The 13420-nt window shown below is 41.6% G+C and overlaps 1 protein-coding gene across 4 annotated transcripts in view; it reads left to right on the forward strand.

Annotated features, from left to right (window-relative positions):
* STMN4 (stathmin 4) overlaps nt 1-13200 on the forward strand; it is a 37771-nt gene extending 24571 nt beyond the window's left edge. For 2 of the 4 annotated variants that reach the window (XM_072644069.1, XM_072644062.1), the window contains exons 3-7: nt 2322-2417; nt 4209-4417; nt 6143-6334; nt 7459-7512; nt 12516-13200. In XM_072644069.1, coding sequence (XP_072500170.1) covers nt 2322-2417; nt 4209-4417; nt 6143-6334; nt 7459-7479 — 518 coding nt within the window. In that variant the 3' untranslated portion in view covers nt 7480-7512; nt 12516-13200. The remainder of the gene's footprint in view (nt 1-2321; nt 2418-4208; nt 4418-6142; nt 6335-7458; nt 7513-12515) is intronic. The other 2 variants (XM_072644058.1, XM_072644052.1) reach the window with 1 other exon arrangement.
* The last annotated feature ends 220 nt before the right edge of the window (nt 13201-13420 follow it).

The following is a 13420-nucleotide window of genomic DNA, read 5'->3' on the forward strand; positions in this document are numbered from 1 at the left end:
GTATGTACCATACAATAAGGATAAATAGGAAATGAAGGGAAGTGTAAGAGAGATGCTGAGGTAATTTGCAAAGATGTATTGGATAGGTTAGGGTAGGATTGGGTGAGATGTGGCCTACCTACTCCTTGATTCTATCCACTTGGGGAGGGTGAGTGACAGCTATGCAGGACCCCAAGAGGAGAACAGGGATGAACTCGTAGCAAAATTCAACCTTGGCTTTTATAACCAAACAAAAAGCAATTCCCAAATGCTTTACTATTTACTCTATATATTTTACATTTGCTCTTTTGTGGACTTTTTTTTTCTCTCCTAATAGACTTCTTTCCTAATATTCTTCTTGGGAGAAGAGGCTGTTTCATTTTTCTTTGTATCCATATCACCCAGTGCATAGCTAGTGCTTAATACATGTGTAATGAACTTAATTTAAACAAGTTACATTAAAGGCAATGAGTGATCAGAACAGCTCGCCAAGTCCTTTATTCAACAAAGAATTGTTAAGCATCTACTCTGTACAAGGCACTGAGAGGAATTTAAGGATGCATAAAATCTATGTCAGGGAGTGAAAGATATGTACATAAATAACTATTATGATGCCAGGTAGATGTAATGTGTGCTATGAGGAAGTAACAGGGTATAGACTGGGTCTATGATTTTATTGGTGTACAGAAATTCTTTGTATGGAAACTCCCTCCACCAATGCAGATCAGCAACCCTCCTGTAACATATAGTCTAAGAGAGTTGCCTGAAGAACTGAGAGGGTAAGTCATTTGCTCGGGGTCATATTGCCAGCATATGTCAGAGATGGGATGAGAAACTAGTCTACAGGCCCTCTGTACCCATGGCACCATGCTGCTTTTTGGTAAATGACAGAAGAAAGATTTTAAAACCGAACTTTGTGGGTTCAGAAAAGGAAGGATCTTTGTCTTTCACATGTCTTCCTGACATTTGCCAGAACTGTTATGTGTCAAGTTCAGCAAATGGGTAGGGTTAGAATCACTCCCCTTATAAGCATCGACTCTATGGCCCACTCTTTCCCACTAGGGAAGACTCAGAGGACTCTTGGGACTTACAAGCCACAGAGGAATGAAAATGGAGTGAGAACTTTCCTCCCCTCACACATCCCACAGTAACTGTACATTGTCCCTAGGAACTAGACTAAATGTACGTATCTTGCAAAATGAGGTTCTTGTCCTAAGGACCTAAAGGCAAAGAAAGGAGGAAGTGGGACCTCCTAGCAGAGTTAGTAGGGCTGGGGAGTATTCAGGCTAAAAAGGCCCAGAGAGCAGAGTAGGGATCTGTAGATTTGGTGTGAGGACCTGGGATCTCAATATCCTTTCCCAGAGATGCTCCCCACTCCCCACTCTGAAGCTTGGGTTTCAGAGTAGTTGCCAGGGAATAAGCAAGGGGCTCTAGGAAGAGAGTTAAGGGGGTGAAAAAGAAAGAGAAAAATGTCTTCTCTCACCAACACCCAACAGCTCATGTGTCTGATGGACCCCTGAAGGTGCAGTAAGCTGAAGACAATAAAGTGCAACATAAAGGGGCCTGGCTCTGCCAGTTACTCATTGGGGAATAGTAAAAAGTGTTGGCCTTGGAGCTTGAGGGACTTGATATACATTCCAGTCCTGCCTCAAGTCACAACCTCTCTGAGCATGTTTCCTCCTCTATAAGATGAGGGAACTGGACTAGATGACCTAGGAGATCTCCGCCAGATCTAAATAAATCTATGATCCAAAACAATCATTCTATTTTTGAGGAAATGGAGGCCCAGAGGGGAAGGAGGATTCATCTAGTCTAATCATTTCTAAGATCCCTTACTCATCGTGTAGGACCTTCCCTCTCTGAGCCTCAGTTTCCTTGTCTGTGAAATGACAGTGTTGGAATATAGACTTAGAGTTGGAAGATATTCCAAAGGTCACTTAGTCTACTTTTACAAATGAGGAAACCTCCCAATATGGCGTAGGTAGCAAGTGTCCAGGCTGGTATTTGAACCCAAAGTCAGCGATTCTCCTTCATCATAATGCATGATGGCTAAGGTCCCTTCTGAGATTTCGGGTATATTTAACAGGCGAGCAAAGGCATGTGTGTTGGGGAATGGTGGAGGTAACCCTAAACTCACCATATGAGCTCTATTTCATAGACTGGGGAATCAAAATGGCAGGAGATGGGATAGGGGGATGTGGGGGTGGCAGTTGTAAGGCAGAGCTACTGGGTGTGGGGAAATTTACTCTCAACTTGATCCCACATGGACACTTTGAGCTTAGACTGAAGACCTTGCAAAGTGTTTTGCAATTTCAGTGAATTCCTGGCCAATGTTTCCACAGCTTATAAAGAGAAGATGAAAGAGCTCCCCCTAGTGTCCCTCTTCTGTTCCTGCTTCCTGGCTGATCCCCTGAATAAATCTTCCTATAAATATGATGGTAAGTGACAAGACCCTGAATCTGAAAGCCGATGGCCAAGGGTCCTGGAGATCTTTGTACCCCTATAATTCACCCCAATGTCATAGCAAAATTCTATACTATAGCCTTCTTCTTTTGCCAAATTACAGTCAAATCCCTGTGACATACATATAAATACATATGTACATCATACACACTTATACACACCTGTATACACACATGCACATATATATCATCCACACAGAGTGAAAAGAGCCCTGGCTCTCAGATCAGAGAACCCAGGTTCAAATCATGTTTATGATACTTATACCCTGGGTGACCTTGGACAAATTATTTAACTCCTCTGGGTCTCAGTTCCCTCATCTGCAAATTGAAGGCGCTGGACGAAATGGTATCTGAGGTTGCTTCTAATTCCAGTTGAGTATGAGAGTCTAGAGAGCATGATGAAGACATAAATGTGTGCCTATAGTACTAGGGAATATTTAGGAAGTCCCAACAAAGTTGCCTTTTAAACTCTCTCAAAGAGAGGTGAATGGTAACAAATTCATAAGAGATTGTCAGTTCCTTGACAATGAGAGATCTTCAAGGTTTCTGGGAGAGGGAGGAAAGATCATATTTAGCTTAAAGAGAAAGAGACTGGATGAAGCAGCCCTCCTTAACTGGATAAGATTTTTCTAGCCATCTTAGGTTGGTGCAGGGGAGTTAAAAAGAAGGAGACAATGGAAAGAGAGTAGGAGGAAAAGCTGGAAGTATTGCACCCAGGATGTGTGTGGATTGGTTGGTAAACAATAGGTAGATGAATGGTGGGTGGAGAAAAATGTAGCAAGTGTTGACTATATCACAGTGTATGACCAGAGTTTTTTGCTGGCCCATGTCATGGAGAGTTTACATTTGAAAGGCTTAAAAAAGGTGCTGATGGGATTGACATTGATGCTGATATTTGTCATGATTCGGGATGCTTAGGTCCCATGCACAGTTGATGACTAGGTGGCTCCTCTTTGACAGGTTAAAACTTTTCTCTGATTTAAAGCATTCAACAAACATTTATTAAACATTTGCTATGTGCTAGCTACTAGGGACAAGTACAAAGACAAAACAAAATGTCCCTGCCTTTAAAGAGTTTACGTTCTGTTGATCACAATCTCTCCTAGCTCCCTAAGATCCATCTAACTGAGGGGTTAGGTTAGAAGCTTTGTATCCCGGCTTCTCAAGACTGACCAAAATTAAAGAGAAATGTCTTAGGTCTTTATTCCTGACTTTGTTCCTGTTTTGTATGTGTTTTATATTTGCATATGTGTATTTACATGTATTGTGTATTGTGTTTCCTCTCTCATTACAAAGTAAGCTATTTGAAGATATGGATATAAATATATATGTATGTACATATGTACACAGACACATATTATTTCTCCTATTAGAAAATGAGCTCTTTGAAGGTAGAGACTGTTTGGTTTTCATCTTTGCATACCCAATAGGAATAACTTAATAAATGTTTGTTATTGGTTGGTTGATTGATCACATATGCATTTATAGAGGTGTTTTAGGGGGAATCCACACACAAGCAAAGGAGAATCAGGTCTTCGAAATCGTTGCAGTAAACATCTAAGAACTCTTACGAGCAGGAAACCAGAAAGAAATTCTTGGAGGTTAAAAATCACTACCTTGGTCCCCCAGTAGTCTTCTGGCATACAGGTGTGCATATGCACAAGAGCATACATATGCAAACACATACACGCACACACCATACACAACAGTATGTTCAAGTATGGCTGGGTCATAGCATCTGACTACCACCTTCTCTGCTCCTTACAGCAGACACTGTGGCTCTGAACTGGTGTGTCATTTCTGACATGGAAGTCATAGAACTGAATAAGTGCACCTCGGGCCAGTCCTTTGAGGTCATCCTGAAGCCACCCTCTTTCGATGGGGTACCTGAATTCAATGCCTCACTGCCCCGGCGGCGAGACCCATCCTTGGAGGAGATCCAGAAGAAGTTAGAAGCTGCAGAGGAGAGGCGGAAGGTGAGTTTCACCTCTTGCATCCTCCCTCCAAGGAATAGAAAGTTAGGAGAAAGGTGCCCTTTAAGGGCAGGGATATTTGGGGTGGGAACAGGAGAGAAGAATTAGGTCACACAATGATAGATGAAAACAAAAAAATAAAACTCAGCCTAGAACAGAGAAGAGGAGGAAACTGAGTCAATCAAAAAGATTGGCAAGGGAAGTAGAAAAGAGATTTGAAGTGATGGCATAGGGCTGGGTTTCAACTAGAATCAATCTGTGAATATTTTTCAGTCATTTCTCAATCATGTCCAACTTTTTGTGACCCATTTGGAGTTTTCTTGGCAAAGATGCTAGATTGGTTTGCCATTGCCTTCTCTAGTTCATTTTACAGATGAGGAAACTGAGGCAAACAGGATGAAGTGACTTGCCCAGGGTCACACAATAAGTGTCTGAAGTCAGATTTGAACTCAGGAAGATGAGCCTTCCTGACTCTAGGCCTGGCACTCTACCTACTGTAATGCCACCTAATTGCCTCTATAAATATTTACTACTGAGTACCTATTATTCGAGAGACACAGGACTAAAGGTGAGGAGGGATACAGAGAAACATAAGCCATAGTTCCCGCTCTCACAGAGCTTAGGAAGTAATCAAGGAAGGGATATAGACAAGTAAAAAGCAATCATACAACATTTTTAATAGATATGTTCTCTAATACAGTCTCTCCAAAGTCTAGTGTATTTTAAGCTATTAAAGCTAAAAAATGCTTAAAATAGCTTAAAATTTGAGCTATTAAAGCTAAAAATGGTTTAAATAGATTAAAATTTTTAAATTATTAAAGCTTAAAATGCACTAAGACTTTTGGGTCATTCTACATGAGGCATATATATATAATCAATATATGTGTATGTAGATAGGTAAAATTGTCATTGACACAGTGCTTTTAAGTTTGCAATATACCTTACATACATGATTTCATTTGAGCTTCAAAAGTACCCTTGAATAAAGTACTATAGATACTATTGTTACCATTTTACAGACAAGGAAACTAAGGCTCAGATGTTAATTGACTTGACCATGGTCAAACAGCTAGTGTCAGAAGAAGACTTCTTTGAGAAGTTCAGCATTCTATTCATATCACCATTCTTCCTGTCTTTGTATAGGCTGAGTGCCAAATGAAGGATCAACCTCAGCTGTTTTTGTCATTGTTGTTCTGGATCTAGGATTTCATCCGTGTGGAAACTCTCTCCACTGGTTCAGAACAGCCACTCATCTGTGATTTATAATCTCAGAGTTGCAGTGGGGCACTGAGGGAATAAGTGACTTGACCAGGCTCGCCTGGTGATGTCAAAAGCAGGACCTAAACCTAGAGCTTCCTGACTCCAAAGCTGGGGTCTAGCCACTCTACCATATTTTGTCTCAATAGGGCCTTGTAGGAGACAACAAGGGGTTGAGGAAAAGTCCAACATGTTAGAGAAGGTATAATGAAACTGGAAAAACAAAAAAAGCATGCAAGAGCTCATGAGATATGGAAGCTGGGCAAATTAAGGAGAATGAGATAAAAGAAGCAGCAAGATGTGAAGTTCATGGGTGGTGGGACAACCCAAGAAATAAATCTGGTTGTTCTGAATTTCGGCCAAAAGGGAAGGTTCAAAGTCAGGAGTATTCGTGTTTAAGGTGAGGACAAACAGGTATAGCGTTAGCATACTAATTTTCATGTGCCACCTCCCCTTATCATGCTTCCCTAGTACCAAGAAGCTGAACTCCTGAAACACTTAGCTGAGAAGCGAGAGCATGAGCGGGAGGTGATCCAGAAAGCCATTGAGGAAAATAACAACTTCATCAAGATGGCAAAGGAGAAACTGACACAGAAGATGGAATCCAATAAGGAGAACAGGGAAGCCCATCTTGCTGCTATGTTGGAACGTCTGCAAGAGAAGGTAAGTAGGTCCCAATGCAACTTGTAGTGCCTTTGACAGCAGCCTGCTTCCATATGTGGTGAGTAGCCATCCTACTGAGTGAGGGAAGAACCTCTTTTAGTTACTGGGATTTTTTAAGCAAGTGGAATTCTCTGAGCATTCCATTAAAAATATATTCCTATTTTATATATATACATATAGATATGTATATAGATATATATAATATATGTGTATTTATATACTCACACACATATCTCTAGGGTAAGAGTGGGGGAGGAAAGAATAAAAAGGGAAAAAGAAATTTACATGATAACTTTATTATACGTTTAAAAGGAATAGGAAGTTGTACTTAATAGATTTGCAGTTTCATGTGCAATCACCTTTTTTTTGAAAAAATTCTATGTTATAGAAATGTTTATTTTATTTCACAAATTAAAAAAACAAATTTTATAATGAAAGTATATTCCTAAATAGGTTAAAACATACTGGACATGCATAAGATATCCATTTCCCCTTTTGCACTTAAATCTTCATGGTTCCTAAAGTGGCATGGAGAGTCATATTCTCAAGGTATAGTTATGCAGTAGATACTTATCAGATCTTCAGTCCCATCTCTAGCCATAAATAACCTGATGGAATCAGTGAAAAGATATTGAACTGACTTGAGCTCTTGGCTTAATTCCAAGGAATGATGATCTTAGGTGCCTATAGGTCAGGAAAAATATTTCTCTCAGAACAGGATGAAGTAGGCTGAAGTAAGAACAGGTCCTTGCAATTTGCTGCCTTTGGTCACTAAAGGAAAGAGTTACCAAAAGCTGAGAAATCCAAGAGTTAGTAGGTAGGTCTCACATGTCAGTGGGGTCCAACAGAAAGAGGACTCCATTAAGAAAGCCTTGATACCTGATGCCTGTGTGGCCTAGCACAAAGCCCTTTATCTCCTGGAGCCTCAGTTACTTCATGTGAAAAATGGCAGAGTTGAAAATAGATGATCCCTAAGGTCCCTTCCAGCTTCAAAACCCTATATAGCACCCTTTTCTGCCTAAGAACATAATGGCCTCATTTCCCTGGTCTCAAGGCTAGGGTAGCTGACCTCGAGCCTCCTGCTATTCCCAGGAGACAGCTCCAGCTATGTGTTTTATTTCTAGGAGCCGCCCGCTGCGCGGTGACTCCCAGGACCCGATCGGTGGCCTCGTCCCATGGTGAGCAGCGTGGCCCTCATTCTTCCCTACCTGATCCCAAAGTTACATAGCTACCACTGGCTACAATAGCCAGAGTTTGTTTCCTCTCTGAAGGAAGCAAAATGCCAATGTCACTTGGGCCCCTGAGGAGCCTGACATTGTGGGATGTTAGTGCAGGCTCCAAACCTCATCTTATGAAGGTAATGAGGGTTCCAACCAGGGGTATGTAGAAGACTTGGGTATTGTTCCAGGCTTTCAGCAGTATGACCTGGAACATGCCACCTAGAGAAAGAAATCAATGGGGAAGAACAAGATAGGTCTTCTCAAAGGAAATAGAAAAGGAATGACCAGTGCTAGACTGTCTTCTGCCTGAGGAAAACAAGCCCAAAGCTATCCTGTCAACCTGATGCAACAGTGATTGTGAAGAGGAGTTCTGGAAATGGAGGTTATGAATGATCAGAAGCAGCACAGGACAACTGGAAAAGGGCCAGATTTGAAATCAAATTCCTGGTTTCAAATTCCTACTCTGCAGATTTCTCTCTGTGTGACCTTGGGCATGTCACTTAACCACTTCAAGGCTCAGTTTCTGCATCCATTTGGAGAGATGACTCCAGTTTGGAGTAGATGATCTCAATCTATATCCCTAGGGTCCTATTATTCCAAGAATGTTCAGGGACTCCAGATGGTGGAGGGAGTTATTTAGGTATGACAGTAGATTCAAGACCAAATAGCTAGAAATATGTATAAAATGGCATGATAGCTCTGGGATGAGAGATTAGATGAGGAGATCTAGCACCGTCTTGAATTCACAACAGACAAAAAGAGGGGGAGAAGGAAAGGAAGGAAGCAGCTCAGCCCTGTTAATTCCATACCTCCCATTCTCCGATATAAGGATGGTGAATGAATGAATGAATGCGTATATATTGAATGAATGTCATCTCTACTACCCTACACTGAGGCTCACACCAGGGGGTCCTTATATTGTTTCAGAGCTTCAGGATTTCTAAAACCTTTCTAGAAAGAGATTTGTGTTTACATTTAACTTAGACTTTAAGAAAGTTCAGCTAATTCAGAGTGTCTGTGCTAAGTCCAAAGTGATTATTGGTCTACTGAAAAAGTGATCTCATATGGTATATAGTGTTAGACACAGTTAACATTCTGATTGCTTTTGCTAAAGTGCTTTTTTTCCTTTTCTTTATTAAAAGGGCAACACAACACTTAGGGGGTCTGTGTCAAAATCTCACAGGGCAAATGTGAACGTTGGCCGGGCATCTTTCCTTCCCAAAACCCCTGCAGGAGAAGAAAGGGGTGGGGTTGAAATCTTCACAGACTATTCCGGTTTATGCCTTCTGGGTCATTTTAGAAGTTGGACTCTGTCCTCTAGATCCTTTTAGCTCCTCCCTCCCTTCATGCCTTGCCCTTGCCTCCTACGTCTGGGTGAGAAGAAAGTTAAACCACAGGGACCCTCAGCATCTTACTCTCCAGGTGGGCCATTGCAATTACAACCAGATACTTCTCCTAGAGATAATTAAAGTGATCACGTGAATTTAGGCTTTAAGGCTCTGCTTGTTGGAAGAGTAATTTTAAAATATATGTAATAAATGTCTCGCAAAACAACCTACCAAGCCAGAATTGGGGGTTCTAACTAATTAAATATAAAATATAAAATCTCCACAGAACTACACCCCACTCTCCACATACACAGAGAACTCCAAAGGCATTTAAGATCATACTCAGCAAGACAGTGGAAAATGAACTCTTTTTAGCCCAAGGAATCAAGCTTAACAAAGAACACCACTGCTCAGTAAGAGATCAGCAGAAAAGCAACAGAAAATGTTCACGTTGAATCTCTGTGTAGAATGATAGCGAGTAGGGAAAATAGGAAGTAGAAAGAAAATACCTCTTAGGTGTTTACCTTCCACTCAGGCTTTTGGGTGCCCCTCTGGTTACCATGGCCTCTCTACTCACAGTAGATGATGACACTAGATTTCCCAGGGGGATCCCAGTCAATTACAACCATGCTGTTGCCTTTCTTTGGATCTCCAATGCTTAGGACAGTAGCTAGAACTTAGGAAGCATTTAATAAATGCTTGTTGAAAAGACTGACTCCATACGAACAGCCTCTGCCAGTCACCTCTGCCACCTTAGTTCTTGCCCAAACCCCTCAAGTTTTTCTTGGTTCTGAGGTGTCATACTGTCACATCCCATTTTATTCATCTTTTCATGGCCTAAAAAGTGGAGGAGAAGGGGAGGAGGGGAGGGGTGCCAGGGAGCGAAGGAAAGAGGGGAAACTATCTCACAAGATGCTTTGCCATTGTTCACAACGTTTACCTGGAGAGATTTCAGCACCAACCACAACAACAGATTGTTTCATAGGGATGGCTTACTGGGTGGGGAATTGGGAAGGATATATTTTAAAATGAAGGTGCTGTAAAAAATAATAACCATTCATAAAGTAAGATTTTTTTGAAAGTTATTTCAGGCCATATGTAAGTTCTCCTATTCTCTAAGAATGACCAGAACCATTCCCTTGCTAAAAGACTTCACATATCTCTATGGTAATTTGGTTCTGATGGAAATGTCATGAAGTGGCTACCTGACAGGCTTGCCCTACTTCAATTTCTTTTAAATATATATGTATATATGCTTTGTTGATCCATTTTATTTTATATGTCACAATCACTTCACGATTGTCCTCCCATAGTACTTTCCTTAAAAGTTAAGCAAAGAATCTAGTATAGTGACTGACTGGCAGAATATGTAATTACCTCCCCACCCTGCCCCAGCACACTTCACAATCTTTCTAGAGAGAGGAAGGAAATTGATCCCTACATCAGTCCTCACCCCAGTTCAACTTTACCCCCATGAGGCCAAGCAGAGGCATCCCAAAACTAGCTAGCTAGCTATAACACTGGCCTAAGTCAGGAGTATGCTGTACACCTATAATACATGAGTCAGAGGCCACTCAAGTCAATATTCATTGGTCCTCTAAACCACGGTGCTACTTTGGTACCCCACTTTTGAAAGATGAGACAGATCAACCTTAGTTCCCACTCACAAGGCTGAGGTTGCCACATAGTTAACAATCTCAGAAGAAAAAAGGGTCAGAATGTTGTCTTATTACTTTTAAATGTTTGCCAATCCCTCACCCACATGCTTGGGTTGGTCACATGTAGGTGGTACTCACTTATTACTAATACTAATATCTCATTAACAATTCCACGAAGGATTTAGTAGCATCCTTCTGTTAATAGAATTAGTCCTATTGCCCACCACTCACTCAAAGCTTATCACACCCACCCTTACTGATGGCAGTTTTTCCTCCAGTTCACAATTCAGTAAACAAAAAAATTCACATGCACACACAGCCAACCTTATAGTGATGAGCCTTTCCAAACTTGTGGAATTCTGTCCTCAGACATCAGAGGCCCACCTGTCACTGAGTGCATAGGGGAAGATTCTCCAGTCTAGTAGGACTTGTGAGAAATTACCTCCACTAGCATAGCCTTGGAGAACCCAAAGTCATCTCCACACTATGATGAGATATTGGAGGAAGATTCTAGTGCAGAACATGTATCCTGAATATATAGACATAGGGTCAGTCAATAAACCTTTGTTAAGTGCCTGCTATTTGCCAGTCACTGTGCTAAGCACTAGGGCTACAAAGAAAGGTAAAACGTAGTCCCTGCTTTCAAGGGAGAAAACAAACATGCTATAGACATGATGAGTTTGAAATAATCAAGAGAGAGAAGGTACACAAACTATGCACTTCTTCCCCATGCATTCCCACAAATTTACCCTCATTATTCCCAAAGACTCCCAACAACAGTTAAACATTCACATGCCTATCTACTACATACATATTAGATGTGTATATACATAGAGGTAGAAATGTTTCAAAGAACAAATGAATAAGAGGGTGAGAGATGGTGAAGTCGTGGTAGGTAGAAGAGTGATCGAAAGCAGACAAGAGGCAGTGTAATGTAAAGAAAAGAGTACTGATTCTAGAATTGGAGGTGCTAGGTTCTCAAATCCTAGTTATGTGACCTAGCTCCCAATGCCTTGGAGGTTACTAGAGGTTACCCTACTTTCCTCATCTGTAAAATGAGGGCATCGGACTACATAGTCTTCTGGGGTCCCTTCCATTTCAAAGTCCATGATCCTATGACCTAGGTTCAAATTCCACATCTGATGATTACTACCTTTTGGTTTTCTTATCTATAAAGTGACAAGTTTGAACTAGAGGGATTCAAAGGTCCCCTCTAGCTCTATGTTGATGATCCTATAAGGTTGACCCTGGATGAGGAGAGAGTAGATAAACAGATAGATAACAGAGAAAATCTGATTATGGGAGAATAAATGGACAGTGACTTTTATACCCAGATGATAAGGATGATAAGGATGATGACAATCAGACTTTATATAGTGCTTTAAGGTTTGCAAAATTATATATGTATGGATAGAATCGAGGGGCAGAGAGCTGGGCAGCACAGTGGGTAGAGTACCAGGCTCACTGTCAGGAAGACTCGTCTTCCTGAGTTCACATTTGGCCTCAGACAGTTACTAATTGTGTGACCCTGGGCAAGTCACTTAACCCTGTTTGCTTTTGTTTCCTCATCTGTAAAATAAGCTAGAGAAGGAAATGGCAAACCACTCCAGTATCTTTGTCAAGAAAACCCCAAATGGGGTAGTGAAGAGTTGGACAGGACTAAAACAGCTGAATAAAAGCAACAACAATATATAAAATCTTATTTGATCTTTGTAACAAACCCATGAGGTGTGTGCCATTATCTCCATTTTTACAGATGAGGAGACTAGTATACATACAAACTGAGATGTGGCCAGAAGACAGGGCAGAGGTGGCATGCCTGCTCCCTGGGCTCTCAAGGGCCCTGCTAGGATAGCAATTCAAATGACTTCAGCCACTCTTTCTATAGAACCTGTTCCTGGTCTCCCATTCTCTTACTCTACAGCCTTTAAAGAAGGAGCCACTTAACCCCTCTCTTCCCATCTTTCCTTTTCAGGATAAACATGCTGAAGAGGTACGGAAAAACAAGGAGCTGAAGGAAGAGGCCTCCAGGTAAAGGCCCTGAGGCAAGAAGGAATTTGGACCAGCAGCTCCAGCAGCAGCGGTGGCGGCTTTCCCAGAACTGGGGGTTTTTTGGGGGGGAGGGGGAGGGTAGTGGCCTAGGGAAGTTTCCTCTGCTTTCTTTGTTTGTACATGTAAAGAGTTGACCAGTGAAGCCATCCTATTTGTTTCTGGGGAACAATGATGGGGTGGGAGAGGGGAGAGAAAGAGACTTGGAAAAAGAAGGTCAGAGAGGGACCCCCGTGGGGCCCTCACAGCTATTACACCTAGAGAAGCTCAGAATTACATCCTCCATACTTTTTTTTTCTCCCATTTCTTTGCTGGGCATTAAGCATTGGACCAACAAGTCTTCAGGGTGGGTGGGTATGGGCAAAAAGGATGTTGGAAACCAGGGGAATAGAAGTTAGAGGCAAAGTGGAAAGTACCTGGGTGGAGAGGAGTATGGAAGTGGAAACTAAGATCCTCAAACCTTTAAGCTGGCCAGAGGGAGGCATGCTCGGCAGGTGTATTGTTTCCATCCTATAACAGGTGGGATGATCCACTGTTTGTGTGGGCCCCATGCCCCACATATATGTGTGTTTTTACCTTCATCTTTTGATCTTCATTACAAATGGAATATTTACTCCATGTCTCTGGTTCTTTTTTCCTGTCCCCAAAAGGCCCAACTGGTAAAATGTTGATGTTCGATGGTCCAGAATGGTTTGCAATGCTCCTTATCTTTGTCCTCAGCAGTGCTTTGGCCATGCAAGGAGGTGGAGGGTGGGGAGAGCAGGATAGAATCTTGCCAGTGTCATCATCCCATCTTTAGTAGCCATAAGAGTTTACATTATTATTATTGCA

The sequence above is a fragment of the Notamacropus eugenii genome, chromosome 1 (assembly GCF_028372415.1).
Source record: "Notamacropus eugenii isolate mMacEug1 chromosome 1, mMacEug1.pri_v2, whole genome shotgun sequence".
Taxonomy (NCBI): Eukaryota; Metazoa; Chordata; class Mammalia; order Diprotodontia; family Macropodidae; genus Notamacropus; species Notamacropus eugenii.